The following is a 21417-nucleotide window of genomic DNA, read 5'->3' on the forward strand; positions in this document are numbered from 1 at the left end:
CGACCCGCAGGAGTGTGCATCGTTGGTGGTTTGGTGCATACACAATGGACAATATGAACGATATATCATTAAACGATATCGTTATCGTTCACTTTTATCGTCTAGTGTGTATGCCCCATTAGAGATATCCATAGTTGAGCACAGGTGACTTAATTAGTACCTCAGTCAATTTGATGTAACCACCTGTGCTCAACCATGGATATCTCTTAACACCTGAACTGTTGGGGAGCCTTGAGGACCGCGTTTGGGAACCACCGGATTAACTTGAGAAATTGGTGATTTCAGTTTCTAGCTCAGTGGCTCCCAAACTGTACGCCGTGGCACCAAGGGGTGCCGCGGGACACTTGCAGGGGTGCCCCAGGTTGGTGGTCCAGCACCAAATCAAATTCTTTATGGTCACTCTAATGTAAATATGTGCACAAACAGAAGCACAATCATGTCCACCACTATATAACCTAACCTAAGGATGACAGGTCAGCACAATTTACTTCACTATACTACTTCACTACATTTTTCCCTGAATTTCTCAATAACAAACTTTTGGCTTAGGGGTGCCGTGAAAACAATACTGATACTCTAGGGCGCCGTGATTCAAAAGAGTTTGGGAACCACTGTCTAGCTGTTTGGTGAACAGCTACATTAGAAGTCGATTACTCTCTAGTAGTTTATTGATTTGCAAATCACTAAGAAATAGTCAATATTATAAAAATGTTTTCCCTATTTCTGCAGACTGACTGTAATGGCCCGTACACACGGGTCGATCAGATATCGTTGTCTTGTCGTCCTGCATGTGCTGGATGTTCGATATCAAACATCCAGCACATGCAGCATCCCCCAAATGACTTAACGATCCCGCGATCAACGATGGCAGGTCGCTATAGTAAACAGGCTAACCTGGCCGGTATTGACCAGGTTGGCCTGCATGCACGGGCGATGGTCGACATCAATATCGACCATACGTACCCGCGCATCATTTGATCGTTTGAGGGGGCAAAAAAGGACGATTTAAATGATAAACGATATCATTATCGTTTAAATCGTCCTGAAAATCTACCCATGTGTATGCACTATTATTAAATAAGCCCCTCAATGTTTTGTTTCCCACTAGTACCATTTACAACCGACTTCCAACTGACAATAAGCATTATATTACTATCATGTGTCCTGAGCCCCTGTAGCTGAGGGTGATGGCTGGTAGTGGTTGTGTACAGTGTACGTAAGTTTTGTTGCAGGCTCAGATCCTGTCCTGTATTGTTTTCTGTAATAGCAAACGTCATACATGCTCTGCTTTGCCTTCCTGAAGACATTATCTGTACTGATCCAGCTCTTCTGGGCAGGATTTGTGTTAACTTTTTTTTTTTGTTTTAAACATTTTTTTCTCCTAATCTGTAGAAGTTGTGTAAAATGTTGACGCATGTGTATAGCATCTGAATTTGGAAAAACCACCCAGCAATCCGGATCTTTGTGTGAGTCATGTTTTTTTCTTCATAATTTTGTGAAATGTATTCAGAGTCAGACTAGTGAGGATTTATGATAACACTGACCCGGGAGCAAGTGTCAATTTAGCATATCCGAACCAAATCTAGGCTAGACAGGGGGAGATGTACCAAGCCTTGGAGGGAGATATAGTGGAAAGAGATAAAGGGGTCTATTCATAAAGAAAACAAAAACTGAATTGTTACTTTTCACTATTTATCGCATCGATATATAGTTTTAAGTAGCAATTCATGTATACTTACCTCTCCGACGTCTTCATGCGCTGTCCAGGGGTCCGGCGGTCCTGTCTTTGGCTGCGGACCAGGGTGAGCAGCCGGGAGGCGAAGGTAGGTCCTTTCTGCACATGCGCTGGCGGCTAAGGTCAGGGGAGACTGTAGTGGCTGCTGGGACATTCAGGGGACAGAGCCTGCGAGGGGACGGTAGAGACTATTTCCACTTCACATAATGTACCTGGAAGTGACGTGCACTGAGGGCGGAAGTGCAGATTCCTTCCCACACAGTCCAGCAAAAAAAGAAAGTTAACCCCTTGCGGGCTCGCTTCGCTCACCACGCTTCGCTCACCACGCTTCGGGCACGGTGGCTCGCTACGCTCGCCACATGGTTATATTCCCCCTCTATGTCCACTCAGATGGTAGGGAATGACGTTGGACACTGGCTGATGACGTCAGGGTCAATCTACGGAAAGGGATCTAGCTGCTACCGCTACGAGAGCCGGGCACTGCCGGGCACTGCAGGCAGAAGACAGGGAGGTAAGCAACTTCCCTGCCCGCTTTGTTCAGATTACGCTATCTTGAGATGGTGCATCTGAACACAAAGGAGAAGTGGAAAGCAAAGCTTTCCGTCCTTTGAATGCATACTAAAGTATGGTGATGTGATTCATCCACGGGGCAGGGGTGACACTGGAGAAGTCATGAACTTCTCCACGGTAACCCGCTCTGTGAATTGCACGAAGCAGAGAAAAGCCCTGTTTACCGCAAAACAAGACCATGAATGGACCCCAAAGTTGGCTATGTTCTGTTCACTATGTATCTGAGAAATTGTTTATCTCAGTGTACCAGGGAGTGTGGCCTGGGCATCGCGGTTTGTGTGGTAATGCCACCCTTGCACTATTGGGCCCCTACAGAGGCACAGGAAATCAGTACCCATTCCCCCTCTCAGTGCCCCTGCCCACACCTCCCACCTGCTAAGGCAATGCAATGACTGTGGGGGAGGGGTTAGCCCCACTTCTGCTGGTGTCAGCACCCACACATTATACAGAAAATGATTTAAGAAATAAAAACCAGGGTTGTCATTAAGAGTACATAGATAGAGAAACACCAACATACTTACTGTAAATAAAATGCTATATTTCAGTCATGAACTATAATCCAAATCCTAGAACAATGATAGCTACAATAAATTCCATAGTATTGCAAGTGATTTCTGGGACTTTAGTTTTCACAACAGCTAAAGAACCACAGGTAGCAGAAAGCTCACTATATTATAGATACATACTGGTGTGACCCTGTAATCATTGTTTTTCTCATTTGTTTTCCCTTACATCATTTATTATAATAAAGATAATCTAAGTTTGATATTTTAAGATACAGTACAGGTAACTGGATTATGAATATAATACCAATTCAAAATAGAAGTCTGACTGAAAAAAATGTCTTTTGTTCGGTTAGCAAGACACAGGGGTCTATTTACTAAGCAGTGTTAGGAGACAGAGTGAAAAGTGATAAGGTGCCAGCCAATCAGCTCCCAACTGTCATCTCACAGGCTGTGTTTGAAAAATTACAGTTGGGAGCTTATTGGCTGACCCCTTATCACTTTTCACTCCTAACACTGCTTAGTAAATAGATCCCTAGTTCTCAAGAGGTCCTGATTCAGATCCGCACCCAATGGCGATATTTACGCCGATTGAGCAATTATACATTACGCATGTATTTAAACCGCACTGCGCACATGCCGCAATTTATTTGCGATTATGCTCACACAGAGGATTCACAAAGTGAGTGACAGGTAGTCAATGTTTGGGGGATGTAACAGGTGGCTAGAAAAATGCTGCCATGTTGGACCATTTAGACACTGTTTTCTGGGCATCTGGAGACCCGCTATGTCTGCGCCAGCTTTCTCAGAATTCTGATGGCCGCCTAGCTGCGTTCAGTTTCCTCTGTTTTAGTTTTTGTGTGTGAGTGGCAGATGTGAGATGCTGTCAGTGGGCGTCTCTAAGCATTGGATGTCGAGTGGCTCATTAGCATACAGTGATTACACATTATGCTACTAACAACCAATCACAGTAAGAGGTGACAACTTACCGTAGAACACACTTTATGTTAATTGCATCATTAAATATAAGACTATTATATTAAATAGATAAGACAGAACACATATTCATAACATTAACTGTTTTTCTGCTAGAGAAAATCCTGTCAGACATTTTAACTTTTTTCCTGTGAACAAGATGGCTCCCGCCTTCCATTAAAATGAACATTAAACTGGATGCAGCATCTCCGACCTTATGCCACATTCTCCCATACTTGCCAATTCTCCTTCATTGTCAGGGAGACTCCCTGAAACAGTAGCAATCTCCCTGTCTCCCTGAAGGGCCTAGAAATCTCCCTGATTCTAACTTACTGCCATTATGAAAATGTTATATATAAAAATAAACAGAGATATTTACATTCAAATTGGATCATTAGTATCATTTCCCTGCATTGGGTATAAGGCACATTGATCCCTATGGCTACATGTATTTTCTGATAAGTATCAGTGTGTTTTCATCAACAAATAGATCTTACTGACTGCTTTGGGGCTCATTTACATTTGGATGTAAGTCAATTATATGACACGCCCCTCAGATGTAGCAGTACACGCCCACTGTACCGCCGCGCTCATAGGTGCTGCTTTCACAATCTCCCTGAAATGCATTTTCAAAAGTAGGCAAGTATGCATTCTCCATAGCAAAAATTTTATATTCCAACAGCAAAAAATGTACTATACAGTAGCAAAATATTTATTAGATTATATTTAAACAGTGTTAGGTAATTAGTCCTATTAGGTCTGGAGATTTACTGGCTAAATGGGAATAACATGTCAATCAATGCTAAAAGATGTTATGATTTCAGATGCTGAGGTAATGCCCCTCCTAAAACATCCCAGGAGCATAGAACCCCAGTGGAGAAGCTGGGACAGAAAGGCTGAGAAATCAGGCCTGAGGCACACGGTGTATAGTGTAAATGGCAATGAGTACACCGGAGAGTGGCATAACAACTTGAAACATGGTAAGACTAATGCTGGCCACACATCTAAAGATTATCTGTCCAACCAGCCAACTAGTTGACTGGTTGGAATGAAAATCTGGTAAGGTATGAAAGCAAATGACAATCAGCAATTTGCTCCCAAACGCCGGAAAATGAACAAAAACTGTTGTTTGAACAAATTGTTTAGATCAAACATTTAACAAACTTGTCTAAACGACCATTTTCATCTGTTTTCTGGCATTTAGGAGCAAATTGCTGATCATCAGTTACTCCCATACGTTACCAGATTTTCATTCCAACCAGCCAACTAGTTGGATGGTTGGACAGATAATCTTTAGATGTGTGGCCAGCTTAAGAATAGATATTTGTGTCACTTTTGAATATAGAGCTTCACTTCCTTATTTGAAGGGGATAAACTCACTTGTTACCAGGGGTGCAGCTCCAAAGAGGCTGTATCAGCAGTTGGCAGGGGCAGGTTGGGAACTTAAAGTGGCCCTCAGAATAATTCTGAAAGGGGTCTCATGTGAGTGGGACTAAATAAACTGTGGGCAAAGCCAAAGCAAATGTAGGCAGGTCTAGCCCTAGCTACAGTACAACAATTGGAGTATCCATGTGACCTCCATAAATTAGAGCATCCATATTAATTAATACCAAACAGTACAGAGCACATCCTGATAACCATACAGTACAAAGGAGCATCCACATGACCGCCATAAAACACAGACAGCATCATAGTGACCACTAAGTAGGTCAGACAGTATACCAGTGAGCTCCACACATTACAGACAATATTCCAGTGACCGCCATTTAGTACAGAGAGCATCCTAGTATCTGCCATACAGCAGGACATAAAAACAGCATCGCAGTGACTATCACACAGTACATAGAACATCACAGTGACTGCCATACAGGACAGAGAGCAACCCAGTGACTGTCATAAAATAAAAACAGCATCTAAGTGACCACCATACAATACAGGCAGCTTCACAGTGACTGCCACACAGTAAAAAAAAAAAAAATATATATCTCAGACTGCCATAAAATACAACATCCCAGTGACTGCAATACAACGCAGGCAGCATCCTACTAACTGCCATAAAATGAAAATCTGTTCGTCCTGACCTATTCAGTGAGAATTACACCATGCAACGATGCTCTATCTACACAACTAATTATCCCAAATGTGACAGGTTCCCTTTATAGAAAGAACTCCATGGAAATTTATTTTTGGATACTCCCCTCTATCTCCAACTACTAGATTGTTAAGGTAACAATGCTTGGGACCACCATGGTATAGGAGAATCTCATCCGTGCTCCAGGACTCACAATCGGAAGTTGGAGTGTAAGCTTTGCAAATGCCAGAGATCAGTGCAGCCAGTTAGCAGTACCAATAACCTGCATCCGGGGGTGATTACTATCATATACCAGACTGAGAGCTCTGGAGCACTATGGGACTGTAGGGGATTACAGTGGTTAGTGGTGACGTTGGGGAAAGGAACATTTCCCATAGTATCCTACATTAAATATCCAGATTGATTTTATTTATTATAATTATACTATTTCAGGCAGAGGGAAATACATCTGGAAGAACCGAAATGCCATGTATGAAGGAGAATGGAAGTGTGGGAAAAGATCTGGATTTGGAGCATACAGTATGAGAGACCCAGGCACTGGTAACTACAGAAAGATCTATTCTGGCTCCTGGGAGAATGACAAAAAACACGTAAGTTGTACCTCTATGTACAGTACAAATGTGGAGACAAGAAGCAATTTAGGAAGCAAACTGGCTTCAGAAAGGACAGGGAGACCCCGAACATTTTTAGTACATCTATTACTTTGTAAATGTTTATATATGTTGTAATGGTGGTGGCACTTGGGACAGTTTCTTGGCTTGTAATGTTGAACATTTGACCAGACCCCCCCCCAAAAAAAAAATAAAGTTACCTACCCCTGAACTAACCTATACAATAACTACCCTTATATTATATATATTAGGGTTGCCACCTCTCTGGAATTACTCCGGAAAATTTGTAAATCACAAGGTGTGTCCAGGTTTGGCAATACCAAACGGTCAGTGTCCGGTATGCACGGCGCTTTCTGCTGCTCATCCTCCACCCACTCCACAGCCCGATTCGTCCCCATCTTTCTTCTGGCCTTCCGGATGCACCATCAGAGGCGGGTTAGGCTAGGTCAGGCCCCTTCCTCCATCCATCCCCTGCAGTCACTGAGCACCTCCCCAGACTGTGGGATCTGAGCCGTGACTAGACTGTTTGGTGCCCTGTGCCAGAAAGAGCATTGGCGCCCCCCTCAATTTTCTAAGGGACATAGGGCCTAATTCAGACCCGCTTGTGAGCGCTGAGCGCTCGCAAGCAGGTCGATGTTGGCCCAATGCGCATGCGCACGACAGAGGCGGCTCCGTCGTGCGCATGCGCGAGACCCGGATAGCGACGGTCAAGCCGTCGCTATGGGTCTCGCTACAAAGGGGGCGTGCTGTCGATGGTGAGTGACAGCACGTCCCCTTTGGTGGGCGTGCCGGGGGCGTGTCTGGCCAGACGGAGACGTTCCCATGGGAACGCCTACCGTCTGGGGCCGGCCCCACTGACATCACAAGTGATGTCAGTGGGAGTGCTCTCGGCTCTCATAGAGCCAAAAGCACTCCAGGGCTTGCGACAACGAGACCCTACCACAAGGATCTCGTCGCAAGCCCGATGGTCGCAATGGTCTTGACCATCGCGGCCATCTTCCTGGCCACTGGCTATAGCTGTGGGTGGTCACCCACAGCTATACGAGCGGCCAGGACGCCGCTCTAACAATTCAGAAGGACGGCCCTGATTCAGATTGAGTGTTCTGTCAGAGCGTCCGGCTCTGAATCAGGGCCATAATGCACCCAAAAAAGGGGAAGATCCTCATGGGGAAGGGCCAGGGAAGAGATAGGGGAGGCCAGGAGATGCTGGGGATGAAATAAGAGGAAGCTACAAGCAAGCATTATAATAAACAGAAAGTTGACAGGCCCAAACAGCTCCCCCTGACCTGTGCGATGGCACCGGCCGCACTACCCTAGCTACGGCCCTGTGTGGGATAGAGGAAGGACACTAGAGCAGCGGTGGAGGATATTGCAGCCCGCTGCCTTTGTGTTTCCCCTGTGGTCTCTGAGACCCTAATTTTTGTGAGCTGCATTACTTTCATGGTAACAGACAGCAACGGTAGGTCAAAGACAGTTCTCCAGCTCCGGGGGGGAGGGGGGGGGGGTGTGGGGGGGAGGCCACTGGCCTTCAAGAGACAGCAGAGAAAGTGACATTCCTGGAGGGAGACTGTTGGGATATTGAGATGAGGGGCTCATGATCACCCAGGATGGAGATCGGGTCTGCATCTATAACAATAGCCTGTATGATAGCCACCACCTTCCTCTAGGTCTGCAGTGGTGAGTATATGCCAGGGGACCACATAATGGGGACACTTTTAAAATAGGTGGACAGTATATCCTTTGAACACCTACCAATTTGTCACTTACCCCTCCCCATTTACTGAAAATCAATAGGTGCCAGCAATTGTTCAAGTACTACAAATCCCATCATGCACACTCCCTTTCCACAGAAGACTGGTACTTTTAGTTCAGGCACTGCCAGAGAGTCCGGATCTATCATTGTGTACTACCCCATTTATTTTGTTTATGGGTTCGCCTGTAGTATATTGTTTTTTTTTTATATATATATTACAAAGTTATCAGGTTGCTGTTTTTTTTTTTGTTTTTTTTTAAATGTTACTTTAAATAACCCCTTATTCTTGTTCCTCTGGGGCTGTTTCCGATGCAGATTTATTGGCCTCGGCAGCGGAGGTGTGGTGGTCATACCGATTAAGGGTACTCAGATGGCCGATGCTGTGACCAATGATGGCTATAGTGATCCGATGCTGCATCTTTGGACACAGACATCAGATCAGAGATGCCTGCAGTGGGCGTCTTTTTACACAAGACGCCTACTGCAGCATTAGCATATTTTCGCACAGTTGCTGCTATCGAAGACGCTGCGGCTGTGCCATTTGCGCCCACCTCCGAATCAGTCATGTTGGTTGCCCCTTTGGCCAGGCTGCATAAGATGAAGTTTATCTCAGCCCGGTTGGTTACTTACAAGGCCAGGAAATATGCACCGACTGATGCAGACCCTTTTTCCGGGAATGGTGGCCAGTAACGCCCCCAAATACTGCAACCTGTCAATCAGGCTGTGGCTTGGAGACAGTGTGAACAGACTCGTAGATGCAGGGCTGCACATGCGCAGTACACATCCTGCGCACGCGCAGTCCTCTAACAATCGGAGATGTGCGCTAACAATCGGGTTAGCGTATATCTCTGAATCAGGACCTTTGTTGCTACAGGCAGCTGGTTGCAGCTATATTCATATAAAGTTATATCTCTTTCAGACGTTCTAAGTGCACAGAACTTAAATGTGGATGCATACATGCAAAGTATATGGCAACGGAGCAGCCAAGCCGTGCACATCAGTAACTCTAACATATAATCACTTCTACATTACGCAGCTTCTGGGAGCGCTAATCATGTAGAGCAGCATGTTCTATAGGCTGTGTAACAGCTCAATTACTTTAAGCTAGTATACTGATATATGCAATTGGTGTCTTTGTAGGGATATGGTACCTATTATTACAGCGATAAGGAGTATTATGAAGGAGATTGGGAGAATGGAGAGCGCAGGGGGTGGGGGAGAATGATCTACACCAATGGAGAGATGTATGAGGGGGAGTGGCACAGAGATAAACAGTGCGGCCAGGGACTCATGCTAAAAGGTAATGGCTATTTTTAATATTATAGTATGAAATGGTATCATTTATTATATGGAACTTTTTCTCACCTGCCACAATCTTGAGCATTTTAATGACACAATAGTGCATACATGGCTGCTCTTCCGGAACCTGTGGGAGAATCCCAATGATTCGTGTACCCCCCCGCACCTCCAGGAGAGTAGGCACTCCTCCCGCATTCCATCCACTTCCTAGTGAAGTGGGCAGAATAATAACGGAAATCCAAGGTTGGTTAGGAGGGGGTGGGGCCTAGTGATGTTATTCTATGCTAATCATGTCATTAGGCCCCACCCTCTATTCAAATATGCAGGATTGTCATCATTTTGTCATGAGCGGGTGGGGCACCAATCACCACCCACCTGCATCTACTTTCCAGGCTTCTCTCAGAGAGGAAACTACTAAAGTAGGTAAGTATGCACTAGTGCCACTTATATATGTACTGTACATATAGTGCCAATCAGACTAGTAGATTGGAGAAGGTGACCATCACTGGGGAATATAAAACACCACACTTTGGGCCTCATACAGTGATGTACGCAGGGCCCGTTCTCCACATGTGCAGAACGGGTCCTACCTGATCGCTTGTAGTCCCCCCTTAGCTACAGCATGATTGACATGCTGCCACATTTGGGGAGTGGAGTAGGAGTGGACACAAGAACCTTTCTATAATATAGGGGACCTTTCTATAATATAGGGGACCTTTCTATAATATAGGGGCGTGTCACCCCTGTTTTGTAGGCGTGGAGTTCTGACGACCAGGCCGAGTAAGTTTTAGATGGTCGCAATGGTGATCCAATGCTGCATCTTCAGACGCAGCACTCCTCCAGCACTCCTCCTCTCAGATGCTGACCGGAGGCGTCTTTTTCCAATTAGTTGGATGAAGTGCAGAGCCGCTTCCCTGTGACTGTGCAATACCGTCCATCATTGAGTCAGAGCCTAGATGAGGTTAGTGTGCTGGAGTGACATTATTATTATTAGTATTATTATTATTGGTACTACAGCTTGAACAGCAGGGAAAATAGCGATCACCAATCTCTATAGTGATCAGGATGTCCGTATACAATAGACCGCAGATTGACCTCAACTGGGACTAAAGTAGAAAGGTGTATATAAGCCCTATACAAGCCATATTCTGTCTCCAGCACGGATTGTGCAGCTAGATCATTTATACAGTGACAATTTGGACAATATAGATGTAGAGAAGAGTGTATGGAATTTGTATCCACACAAGACTAAGTTGAGATAGGTGTAGTGTAAAGACACAATATAACTATCCACAATGAGTTTGGCAACTATTGTAGAATGTATCAGTTTTAAGAATAATTTAACGAATAATTACTAGCGTTGGCGGTGCACCAGGGAGTAGGAAATTAGAATATATACAGGGACTGGACCAAGGTCCAGTCCCTGTATATACAGGGACTGGACCAAGGACCAGACAAAGCTAGACCCCTTGTTTGGTGCACTCTAATCTTGGAAAAAAATAACAGTTAAAATATAACTTTTTTAAGAAAAATTAGCAAGGACACAAATACATACAAAACAAATAACATACAATAATCTTTTCAATATATATGAAAATTCCAATTATTGATTATATAAAAAAAAATCCCTGAGGTAAGTGGGTGCTCCCTATGTAATAGGTATGTCCATCAGCAGGGATTTGGTAGGTGAAATTATAAGTAATGCTGGGCATACACACTATACCAATGGTTCCCAAACTGTGCGCCGTGGCACCCTGTGGTGCCTTGGGACACTTGCAGAGGTGCCTCAGGTTGGTGGTAGCACCAAATTAAATTACTTATGATCAATGTAATATAAATATGTGGACAAACAGAAGCCCAAACTATTTCACCACTATATAACTGAACCTAAAGATGACAGGTAAAGCACAATTTACTTCACTTTACTACTTTATTCAATTTTTTTCTGAGTTTCTCAATAACAAACTTTTGACTTAGGGGTGCCGTGAAAATAATGCTTATACACTAGGGCGCCATGGTTCAAAAAAGTTTAGGAACCACTGCTATACAATTATCTGTCAGATATCTGTCCAATCTGGCTGGTTGGAATGAAAACCTGGTAATGTATGGGAGCAAATGACAATCGACCATTTGCTCACAAACACTGGAAAACAGACAAAAAATGGTCATCCAGACAAATTGGGTAAATCAAATGAATTTAACCAGTTTGACCAATCATTTTTATCTCTTTTCCAGTGTTTAAGACCATATGGTCGATTGTCATTTGCTCCCATACATTACCAGGTTTTCATTCTAACCAGCCAGATTGGACAGATATCTGACAGATAATTGTAGAGTGTATGCCCAGCATAAGTAAAGTGTCCCATACATCAGCAATCTGAAAACCACAATTGAACAATTTGAACATTTATTACCCGATTTTAGGATTTCCCAATCCAGCAATCTGCGTCCATACATTACAGATCTCTCTCAGTGATTTGCAGGTCGATTGCAGCAAACACAGATCTGCCAATCTTGAAAGGCCCATCATTTTACTAGTAATGGTCTGCAAATCTGCTGATCATGGGCCTGATTCAGAGCCGGACGCTCTGACGAGAGCGCTCGCTCTGAATCGGCCCTCCTACCTAAACTTGGAGCGGCCTCCTGGCCACTCGCATAGCTGTGGGTGATCACCCACAGCATATGCGAGCGGCCAAAAAGTTGGTCGCGATGGTCAAGACCATCGCGACCATCGGGCTTGCGACGAGACCCTGAGGTAGGGTCTCAGTGACCGCAAGGCCTGGAGTGATTTTGGCTTTATCAGAGCCAAAATCACTCCCACTGACATCACTAGTGATGTCAGTGGGGCTGGACCCAGACGGTAGGCGTTCCCATGGGAACACCTCCGTCTGGCAGCCACGCCCCTGGCATGCCCACCAAAGGGGGCGTGCTGTCAATCAACATCGACAGCACGCCCCCTTTGGTGCGAGACCGGGAGCGACGGCTTCCCCATCGCTAGCCGGGTCTCGCGCATGCGCACTAGGGCACCATCGACCCACTTGCGAGCGCTCAGCGCTCGCAAGCGGGTCTGAATCATGCCCCATGTCCATACACTAACAATCTACAGCCCCAATCCATCTGTGATATCCAACATGTTGGTGTCACGCTGGGCGGCGGGTTTTTGAAAGCCGAGGTCTGAGGCTGTGGGAGGAGGCGAAGGCGAGGGGCCTGGACGTATGATCTCCGCATCCACAAGTCTTGGTCGTTGGCTAGACCTAGTCAATGGTGCGGAGTCTAACTCACAAGGAGGTGTTCGCCAGTGACCCCTCCAAGCGGGATATGGGCTTGTGCGGCTCCCTGTAAGCAGGTCGCAATCCTTTGACTTGGTGACCAAGGCCTGCAGGGAAAAGAGAATCAAAACACCCGTGGCCCAAGGGTAATGCCTGGAATAGGCACGTGGGGAGTGGGATAGAACTACTGGCTGGAGAAAGGCACTTGAGGTGCTGGCTAGAGAGGTGTGGCGATTTATTGGTAGGCTGAGGTAACAGCTGGATATCCCACGAGGTATATACCGGATTGCCGGCCTGAGATCATGCACTAGGGTGCAATGAGATTAAGGGTTAACTTGCACACAGGCTGTGATGGTGAAAGCACTGCGATAAGATGAAGGGTTAACTTGCAAACAGGCTGCGATGGTAAAAGCTCTGCGATGAGATGAAGGGTTAACTTGCACACAGGCTGTGATGGTAAAAGCACTGAGGTGAGATGAAGGGTTAACTTGCAAACAGGCTGTGATGGTAAAAGCACTGCGGTGAGATGAAGGGTTAACTTGCACACAGGCTGTGATGGTAAAAGCACTGAGGTGAGATGAAGGGTTAACTTGCAAACAGGCTGTGATGGTAAAAGCACTGAGGTGAGATGAAGGGTTAACTTGCACACAGGCTGTGATGGTAAAAGCACTGTGATGAGATGAAGGGTTAACTTGCACACAGGCTGTGATGGTGAAAGCACTGTGATGAGATGAAGGGTTAACTTGCACACAGGCTGTGATGGTAAAGCACTGTGGTGAGATGGAGGGTTAACTTGCACACAGGCTGTTGCTTAGTAAAGGCACTGTGGAGAGATCGAGGTTGAACTTGCACACAGGCTGTTGATTAGTAAAGGCACTGTGGAGAGATGGAGGTTAAACTTGCACACAGGCTGTTGATTAGTAAAGGCACTGTGGAGAGATGGAGGTTAGCTTTCACACAGGCTGTTGATAGTAAAGGCACTGTGGAGAGATGGAGGTTAAACTTGCACACAGGCTGTTGATAGTAAAGGCACTGTGGAGAGATGGAGGTTAAACTTGCACACAGGCTGTTGATAGTAAAGGCACTGTGGAGAGATGGAGGTTAAACTTGCACACAGGCTGTTGATAGTAAAGGCACTGTGGTGAGATGGAGGTTAGCTTTCACACAGGCTGTTGATAGTAAAGGCACTGTGGAGAGATGGAGGTTAAACTTGCACACAGGCTGTTGATAGTAAAGGCACTGTGGAGAGATGGAGGTTAAACTTGCACACAGGCTGTTGATAGTAAAGGCACTGTGGTGAGATAGCTTAGAAGCTTCTGGAAGAAACACATTGGAAGCATGGGAACCTGGAACGAGACTCCTCTAGTTACACTAGCGGCGACAATGATTGTTCAGGCAACTACCTAGAGCACAGGAGCCGGATATATACCCCTGGAAGCCTGCTGATAGGCCCACAGCATCAGCTGACCAGCCGGGCCACTCAGGGAAGGAAGTACTGACATAGGGAAAGTGTCATGGCGGCACCCATGGCGGAAACTGCGATCCCCGCTCACCGGGTCGCTTGACACCACAGCTACAGGGTGAATGCTCAGCTCCTCCCACGACGCCGCGCCAGCCGCCCGACTGCCCAGGAAGTCAGAGGAAGCCGGCGGGACGGTAAGGGACGGCCGATCCCCGACTTAACTCTTGACAGTTGGACAATCTGATTTACCAATTCCAATCACTTTTTGGTTGCAATCTGTGATCTGTGAATTGCCGAATTGCCACAATCGATTGCTGATGTATGGGGGCCTTAATGCTGGGAATACACTATTCAATTATCTGTCAGATATCTGTCCAATCTGGCTGGTTGGAATGAAAACCTGGTAATGTATGGGAGGAATTGACAGTTGATCATATGGTCTTAAACACTGGAAAACGGACAAAAAAACAATTGTTCAAATTGGTTAAATTCGTTTGTTTTAACCAATTTGTCTGAACGACCATTTTTGGCTGTTTTCCAGTGTTTGTGAGCAAATGGACAATTGTCATTTGCTCCCATACATTACCAGGTTTTCATTTCAACCAGCCAGATTAGACAAATATCTGACAGATAATTCTATAGTGTATGCCCAGCATATGTAATACCTCTTTTCCACCAAAAACCTGGGTTCGACCTGGGTTTTCAAACATGGTTCCAACCCAGGTCAAACCCAGGTGAGACACTGTTTACACAGCACCATCGATCTGGGTTATTCTCAGGTCAGCCCCATTCACACTGAACCCGGGTCTGCCCTGCTAAACTTGTGAAGTCATAAAAAGTGGGATGTGACTGCTCCACAACCACCAATCAGCTCATTTTAGGCATGACCCAGGCCGGATAACTCGGGTTGCGCCATTTACACTGCACCATTACCCAGGTCCATCCTGGGTCCGACCCTGGTTGGATTTCAGGGTCACTTGACCCGGGTTATTTTTCAGTGACCCTTTTACACTGAGCTGCTACCCAGGTAGACCCTGCAATAACCCGGGTTATTGCAGTAGTGTAAAGGGGTAGTACTAAACTACTATGTTGTAATCCCATACAGCTTCCTTGCTGATGAGGGAACAGTCTCATTATGCTGATGTCAGGGGCGTTTTAAGAGATAAGGGGGCCCGTGTGCAGCCTCCATTAGGGCCCCCTACTTTCTGTCGGCGGCTCAGCGTGGCACTGAGCGCTGTAGCTTCTGGCTTCATGCCAGAATCTACTGCGCATGTGCAAGTCTTCAGGAAAATGGCGCCCGCGCCTACTTTCCCGGGGACATCTTTTCTGCACATGCTATTTGACCAGTGAGTGTTTGCTGCTCTGCAGCGCCAATCCGGCACTGCGGAGCAGCACTTCGGGAATCGGCGGAGAGGTAAGTATGAGGAAAGTATGATTACCTGTGGGTGCTGGGTGTGCGGTGTGGGCCCCCCTGGACCCAGGGCCCCGTGTGCACCCCACACCTTGCACCCATTATAAAGATGCCTATGGCTGATGTAATCATTATGCTACCTGCAATCACAGAGTTATGTAATTAAGCTATCATTTCTATGACTTGGCTTAACAATTATATGAATATATATCTAGATGTTAGTACTGTATGTTAATAAGTATGGGTTTAATTATCAACTGAACTGAACATTAGAACTGGAAGATATGTGGTTAATTCTGACTGCACCCCACTGTCATCTATCCATCCAGACTAACAAACTCTTAACCTATGTCAAGGCTCAATATAAGATCGAGCAATGGGCAAATAGCCTGCCAATGTATCATCCCATAAAAAGGGATGTCCTGAGTAATCACACACAGCTTAGATGCGATCAAGCCTTGGGTGAAACGTACGCCATCGATTACAAGCACTTCTGGGTCTCTGTGTGAGCGCTCACAGGACCCTGTCTCAGTGGGGACGCCTCTCCAGGGAAACTTCCCACACTACTGCACGCCGGACATCAGAGATCCCTTTAAGTGAAACAGGTACACTTTTTTTCAGGGTGCTCTCTCATCCGCCCGGGACTATCCATATGCACTGCAATGCATCAAGTATCACTTGTAGGCATTAAACTCCCTCATTAACCCGTTCCCTGCCAAGCATATTGCCTGGCACACGGGCTAAAAGCAGAAGTGATTTGTCAATCAGGCTTGAACACCTATTGCACACTCTCTCTTATGACTGAAAAAAATATTTCTATGTACTGGATGCTAATAATTATGATTAGTTCTGCACGTAAGGGAACATTATATTGTGAATAGCTATGTACCTGTGAAATTCTTGTCTTGTTATCTGATTGAGTATTATAGAGATCAATTCTTGTCAGGAAGCTGCCTGTATATAAACTGCCTAACAAAGATTGATACACTTTACGCAAAAAAATACAATGTATACTCACCTTTAAAAAACACCAATAGATATGAGGAGGTCTCTTTCTTAACAGAATTATACGCCAACGGATGTAGGACAATCCAAGGGTGTAAATATTACACCGTCGTTACCAGTGGTGATAACAGATCCACTGAACTGACCTATTAGATGTTGATGGAATGATTTATACATATCTCTGGTAAACTGGTACTCCTATATTTTAGAGATCTTGAAGTGATCCCATTGTCTTTTGTGTCTCAAATAGATCTGCTACCTATGTTTGGAATATATGGATGGTTTCTGTTTTTTTATATATATATTTTTATTATTTATTTATTTTTTTAATTTACTATATATCTCTTTGTTTAAAGCATAAGAAAGCTATTTATCTAATAAGGTTAAACATCAGAACGGCACACCCACTGATCTCCGACACTAAGGGGTATATTTACCAAAGTGAGAGTTTTTAGAAGTGGAGATCCATATCAGCCAATCAGATTCTATAAGATTAATAGCTTAAATCTGATTGGTTGCTATGAGCAACATCTCCACTTCTAAAAACTCTCACTTTAGTAAATTTACCCCTAGGAGCCGTATTCAATTTAAGCTGACCCGCGATAGTTTTCCGCCTCCTGGACTTTTCGCCTACATCGTGTGTTTTGCAGGCGGAAAAGTATCGCGCGCGTGACCCCCCGAATTCATTTTGAAAGTACGCGAAAACGGGACCCGGCAAAACTTAAACAATCGGAAAGTCCTGTCAAATTTGGGGAAAACAGCCTGACACCCCCCAAAAGATGCTCTGACATGGGGGTTAGCTATGGTTCCCCCCGATTTGGCTTGCTGAAGGTATTTGGTGTTTTCAAACGGCCTCAATAGCTGCTAAATAGCGTTTTTGTATAAGTGGTGCAGAATAGTATTCTGGAGGTTTTTTTGCAGAAAATAACTTATCCCAGCAAGTTTGGGGTACGTGAAAATGGGGGCCAGCATATTTTAAAGTTGCTAAAGTTAAGTTAAAAAAATCGTGAAAAATCCACCTGCCGCAAGCCCCTGCAATGATAAAAACACCTGGGGCATACTTGGGGACCCCCAGGAGTTTAGTTCGCTAGTTTTTAACTTTCTCCCCCAACATTTTCTTTCACGCCCAAATTCTTTGGCGTGTTCTTAAATGTGTATTTTTTTTATTTTTATGCAGTTTACCTTTGGGGAACTGTCTGAAGCTTGCATGGGGGTTCCCGCAATGTTGCACCCCAAAACCCCAATTCTGCACTTTTTTCCGCCAGCTATTCATAGGCAAAACTTTTCCGCCTGTTACATTGCATTGACTTTCCGCCTAGGTGGAAAGTCTTTCAAATTGAATACGGCGATACTTTTCCGCCTGGCGAAATGACGTCATCGGTGAAACTTTTTCGACGATTCCGGCTTTTCGCCTCAAATTGAATACGGGCCTAGGTATCTAATTTTATATGATAAGGATACAAATCTAGATATTTTTACCTTACATTGGAGGGATTGAATTACTTACTTATAATTTCACCTATCAAATCCCTGATAATGGACATAGGGAGCATACACTTACCTCAGGGATTTTTTTTATATAATCAATAATTGGAATTTTCATATATATTGATAAGATAGCTGTAAATAGACTCAAGTAATCTAATGCCTTGAGTCTATTTACAGCTAATGGAAACCACTATGAAGGTTCCTGGAAAGCAGGAAAGAAACATGGACCTGGCTCATTTTACTATCATGACAAAGGCCAGGTCTATGACGGAGTCTGGAAGAACAACGTCCCCAAATGTGGCACCATGGAAGACCTTCAACATCCAGGTCCTATTCCTGAGGTAATTATTTCATGCAATTCAACTTGGCCAACAAGTGATCTATGCAGGCTACGTAATTTGCCCAGTTGCAGTCTGACTAACCCTACTGCAAAGTGGCTGTTAGCAATGTTTAACTGAAAACCTTTTTCTGTGTAGCCTTAATACTCACATAGGACGTTACACCTCTTTTATACAGTGCACAACATAATAGTTTGGTTATGGCACCAGTGCCCCTTAGATGATCCGACCATTGCAGAACAAGGAGGATAACAAACTCTCCTTTCTGAGGAGGCGAAAAAAATAAAACATTTACCTATTACACTGCTGTGTTTAGGGTCATCTTAGTCCTTAAGTAATTATGAGCATAAGGAAGCATTGGGATTATCTTTTTTTTATTTTTACAAGTCTCTTTGTGGTTTGTGTGAAACTTTCGGTTACATTGCTCACAGTACCAAAAGTGGGTTACATTAGGACAAAACCCAACAACTGCCCTCTTCAAGCTGGTGAGAAAGTCATTTTGTGAAGTGAAAATGACCCTGCACACCCAGTATAGCAAGGAACTCCCCTAACAGTTTTCCCTAGGCACCGATATCTTTCTTTTTCAGTCATCTCACTCTGCATAGAGAAATTGGTTTTGTACTGTAATGCAAAAGTAGCTGCACTGGTACCAGGGGTGTATTAAGAGAGGAAGGGGCCTGTGTGCAGTCTCTGTCCAGGCCCCCTCCTCTCTAGCCAGCAGCCGGCCAGTGCTTTGCTAGTAGACTCAAGGGTGGTGCCAGATCCTACTGCGCATGTGCAGGAGTCCAGAGAAATTACTCGGCAGACATTTTCCCTGTGATTTTTCCACTACACAAGCACAGACTGCTGGGAGAATGACCGTAGAGCCATTTTCTCGGTGATTTGTGCAGCCCTACTGCTGCCAGCACTGGACTCCAGAGAGTTAAATATTGAAGAAATGGGTGCAGGGTGTGAGTGTGGCCTCCCTGGACCCAGGGACCCCATTATAGATATGTCACTGATACTCCATAATTAACTAGGGAGGCTCTAATTCTGCCAAGTTCCTCCCCTTGCTCTGGGAAAAGTTTTATGCCTGGACAAATCCTGCACCATAAATTTATGGTCTTTCCCCGAATTCTAGGCTCACTTCTGGAAATCATAGTGAATGGTCAGGGTCAAGGCAAGTCTGTACTTTATAAGGACAAACTTTGTATACTAGGTTTACTAGGTACAGTCAGTCATAGTTAGCATGCACAGCTAAATAGGTACCTGGAGCAAATACCATACATCAATTATCATGAGGGAGTTTTTCCATTTGCCCTTCTGCCAGAGATAGATTTCCCGTTTGGGGTTGGACGTAACTGTTCTTACACTGGCAGGATACCCAGATAGATTACCAACTTCACAGGAAAGACAAAGGGGATACTGTATGTAATCATTTTCTGAAGGATAGCTTCAATTCCACTGCTGCTCACTGTAGCACTCCAACCAGGGAAAGTGGTGGTATGTACAGCTTAGTCTAATGGGGCTCAAGATAAGCATAAGGACGGGCACTAGCAAGGGCCACTCTCAGGTGTAGGATCCTAGTGTAGAGCTACACTTTTGAAAGCACATAATTGCCTTTACATAAGTCTCCAGTATTTGGCAACCTCATCATATCAAATAGTGTTATGTTTACAAAGGAGAAAGAAAAAGTAGATTCACCCCAGTACTGACTGTCATTAATAAAATCATTGGCATCACTAGTAATCACTTGTATTTATTTTATTACAATATACATTGAAGTCACACTCAACCTAGTTGATACCAAATCAATCTACCAGTGCAACCAGTGTTACTTCCCTAATGAAACGTGTTTTTCTTTCAAATGGAAGCCTGAAGTTAAACTATATTCTAAAGTCTTTTCCCCAAACGAGCTGGCATCTAGACGTGTACACTGGCATCAGCTTGTATCTGTACGCCCCTTCAAGCTCACTATATGGGGATAACATACACTGATCAGTGCAAGAGGACTATGAGAGAGTATATCACCTGACACTCTATTATGTTGGGAGCCCCTGCAATGGATAAACATTCAGTCAAGATAATGTTGTACAGAAGCCCACATTACAAAGTGAAAAACTCTCTAATTATAATAACTACTAAGGTTTGTTTTTTTTCTCTGTACTTGATGTTACGGTCTACATAGGTTTTGCTGGCGCTAAAGTCGTTTGATAATAGACCACATAGCACCACTTATTGGTGAAAAAAGGCTCTGCACTCCGTACGTCATGGGTTATTCTCTCCAATAACACTCAGGCAGTAACTAGTTGATGAGCTTGTGATATATGGGCTACTAATTGCTTCAGATGGTGAGTTAATCTCACAGTATGTGGCCGGCATAACAGAGCACGTTACAGATCATGTTTTGCACATTGTTATGTCAGACAACTACATGCTGGACATCCAGTGAACATATATTGAATTGCTTGCAGTAATCTGAATTGTTTTACAAGATAACCATGTCATATCATAAGCCTAAAAGCTGTTTTGTTCTTTGAAGGTGAAAGTGGCAGATGCTAAGGGAATTATAAGAGCAGCCAGATCATCACTGCTCAAAACAATATAAGTTAGAGACCTTCGGTGGGCAGAACATCCAACAAGACCGCTCTTTCAATTCAATCATTTTTATTGATGTTGTATTACCAACAAATAAAAACAACATCTTATTACATCATACATGTGTGGTCTCCAGTTTGTTCTGTTAATAACCAAACTAAGACAGAATAAAGTATAGAAGATATATATGAGATAAAAATGCACTCCGGTAGCCTAGGCGCACAGTTTACATGGACAGTAACCTATAGGCATAAAGTTTTTCAAACTTCTTATAAGTGCAGCATTAGAATGTGTTAAATCTATATATCACAGGGAAAAAACACAGCTAG

The 21417-nt window shown here is 44.4% G+C and overlaps 1 protein-coding gene across 1 annotated transcript; it reads left to right on the forward strand.

Moving 5' to 3' along the window:
* Positions 1-4618: 4618 nt before the first annotated feature.
* Positions 4619-21098, forward strand: LOC148473264 (MORN repeat-containing protein 3-like). Its single transcript, XM_088459906.1, has 5 exons — positions 4619-4763; positions 6308-6465; positions 9380-9539; positions 18351-18514; positions 21033-21098. The coding sequence occupies exons 1-5, from the start codon at positions 4619-4621 to the stop codon at positions 21096-21098; spliced, it is 693 nt and encodes a 230-aa protein (XP_088316032.1).
* The last annotated feature ends 319 nt before the right edge of the window (positions 21099-21417 follow it).

The sequence above is a fragment of the Taudactylus pleione genome, unplaced genomic scaffold, assembly GCF_031769625.1.
Source record: "Taudactylus pleione unplaced genomic scaffold, aTauple2 ptg000946l, whole genome shotgun sequence".
Taxonomy (NCBI): domain Eukaryota; kingdom Metazoa; phylum Chordata; class Amphibia; order Anura; family Myobatrachidae; genus Taudactylus; species Taudactylus pleione.

What these genes read in the sequence shown, in the direction of transcription:
- LOC148473264 (XM_088459906.1), top strand. Translation starts at nt 4,619, where the DNA reads ATGCCCCTCCTAAAACATCCCAGGAGCATAGAACCCCAGTGGAGAAGC. An exon ending in GCATAACAACTTGAAACATG is followed by an intron (nt 4,764 to 6,307) that starts GTAAGACTAATG and finishes ATACTATTTCAG; the next exon opens with GCAGAGGGAAATACATCTGG. An exon ending in CCAGGGACTCATGCTAAAAG is followed by an intron (nt 9,540 to 18,350) that starts GTAATGGCTATT and finishes GTCTATTTACAG; the next exon opens with CTAATGGAAACCACTATGAA.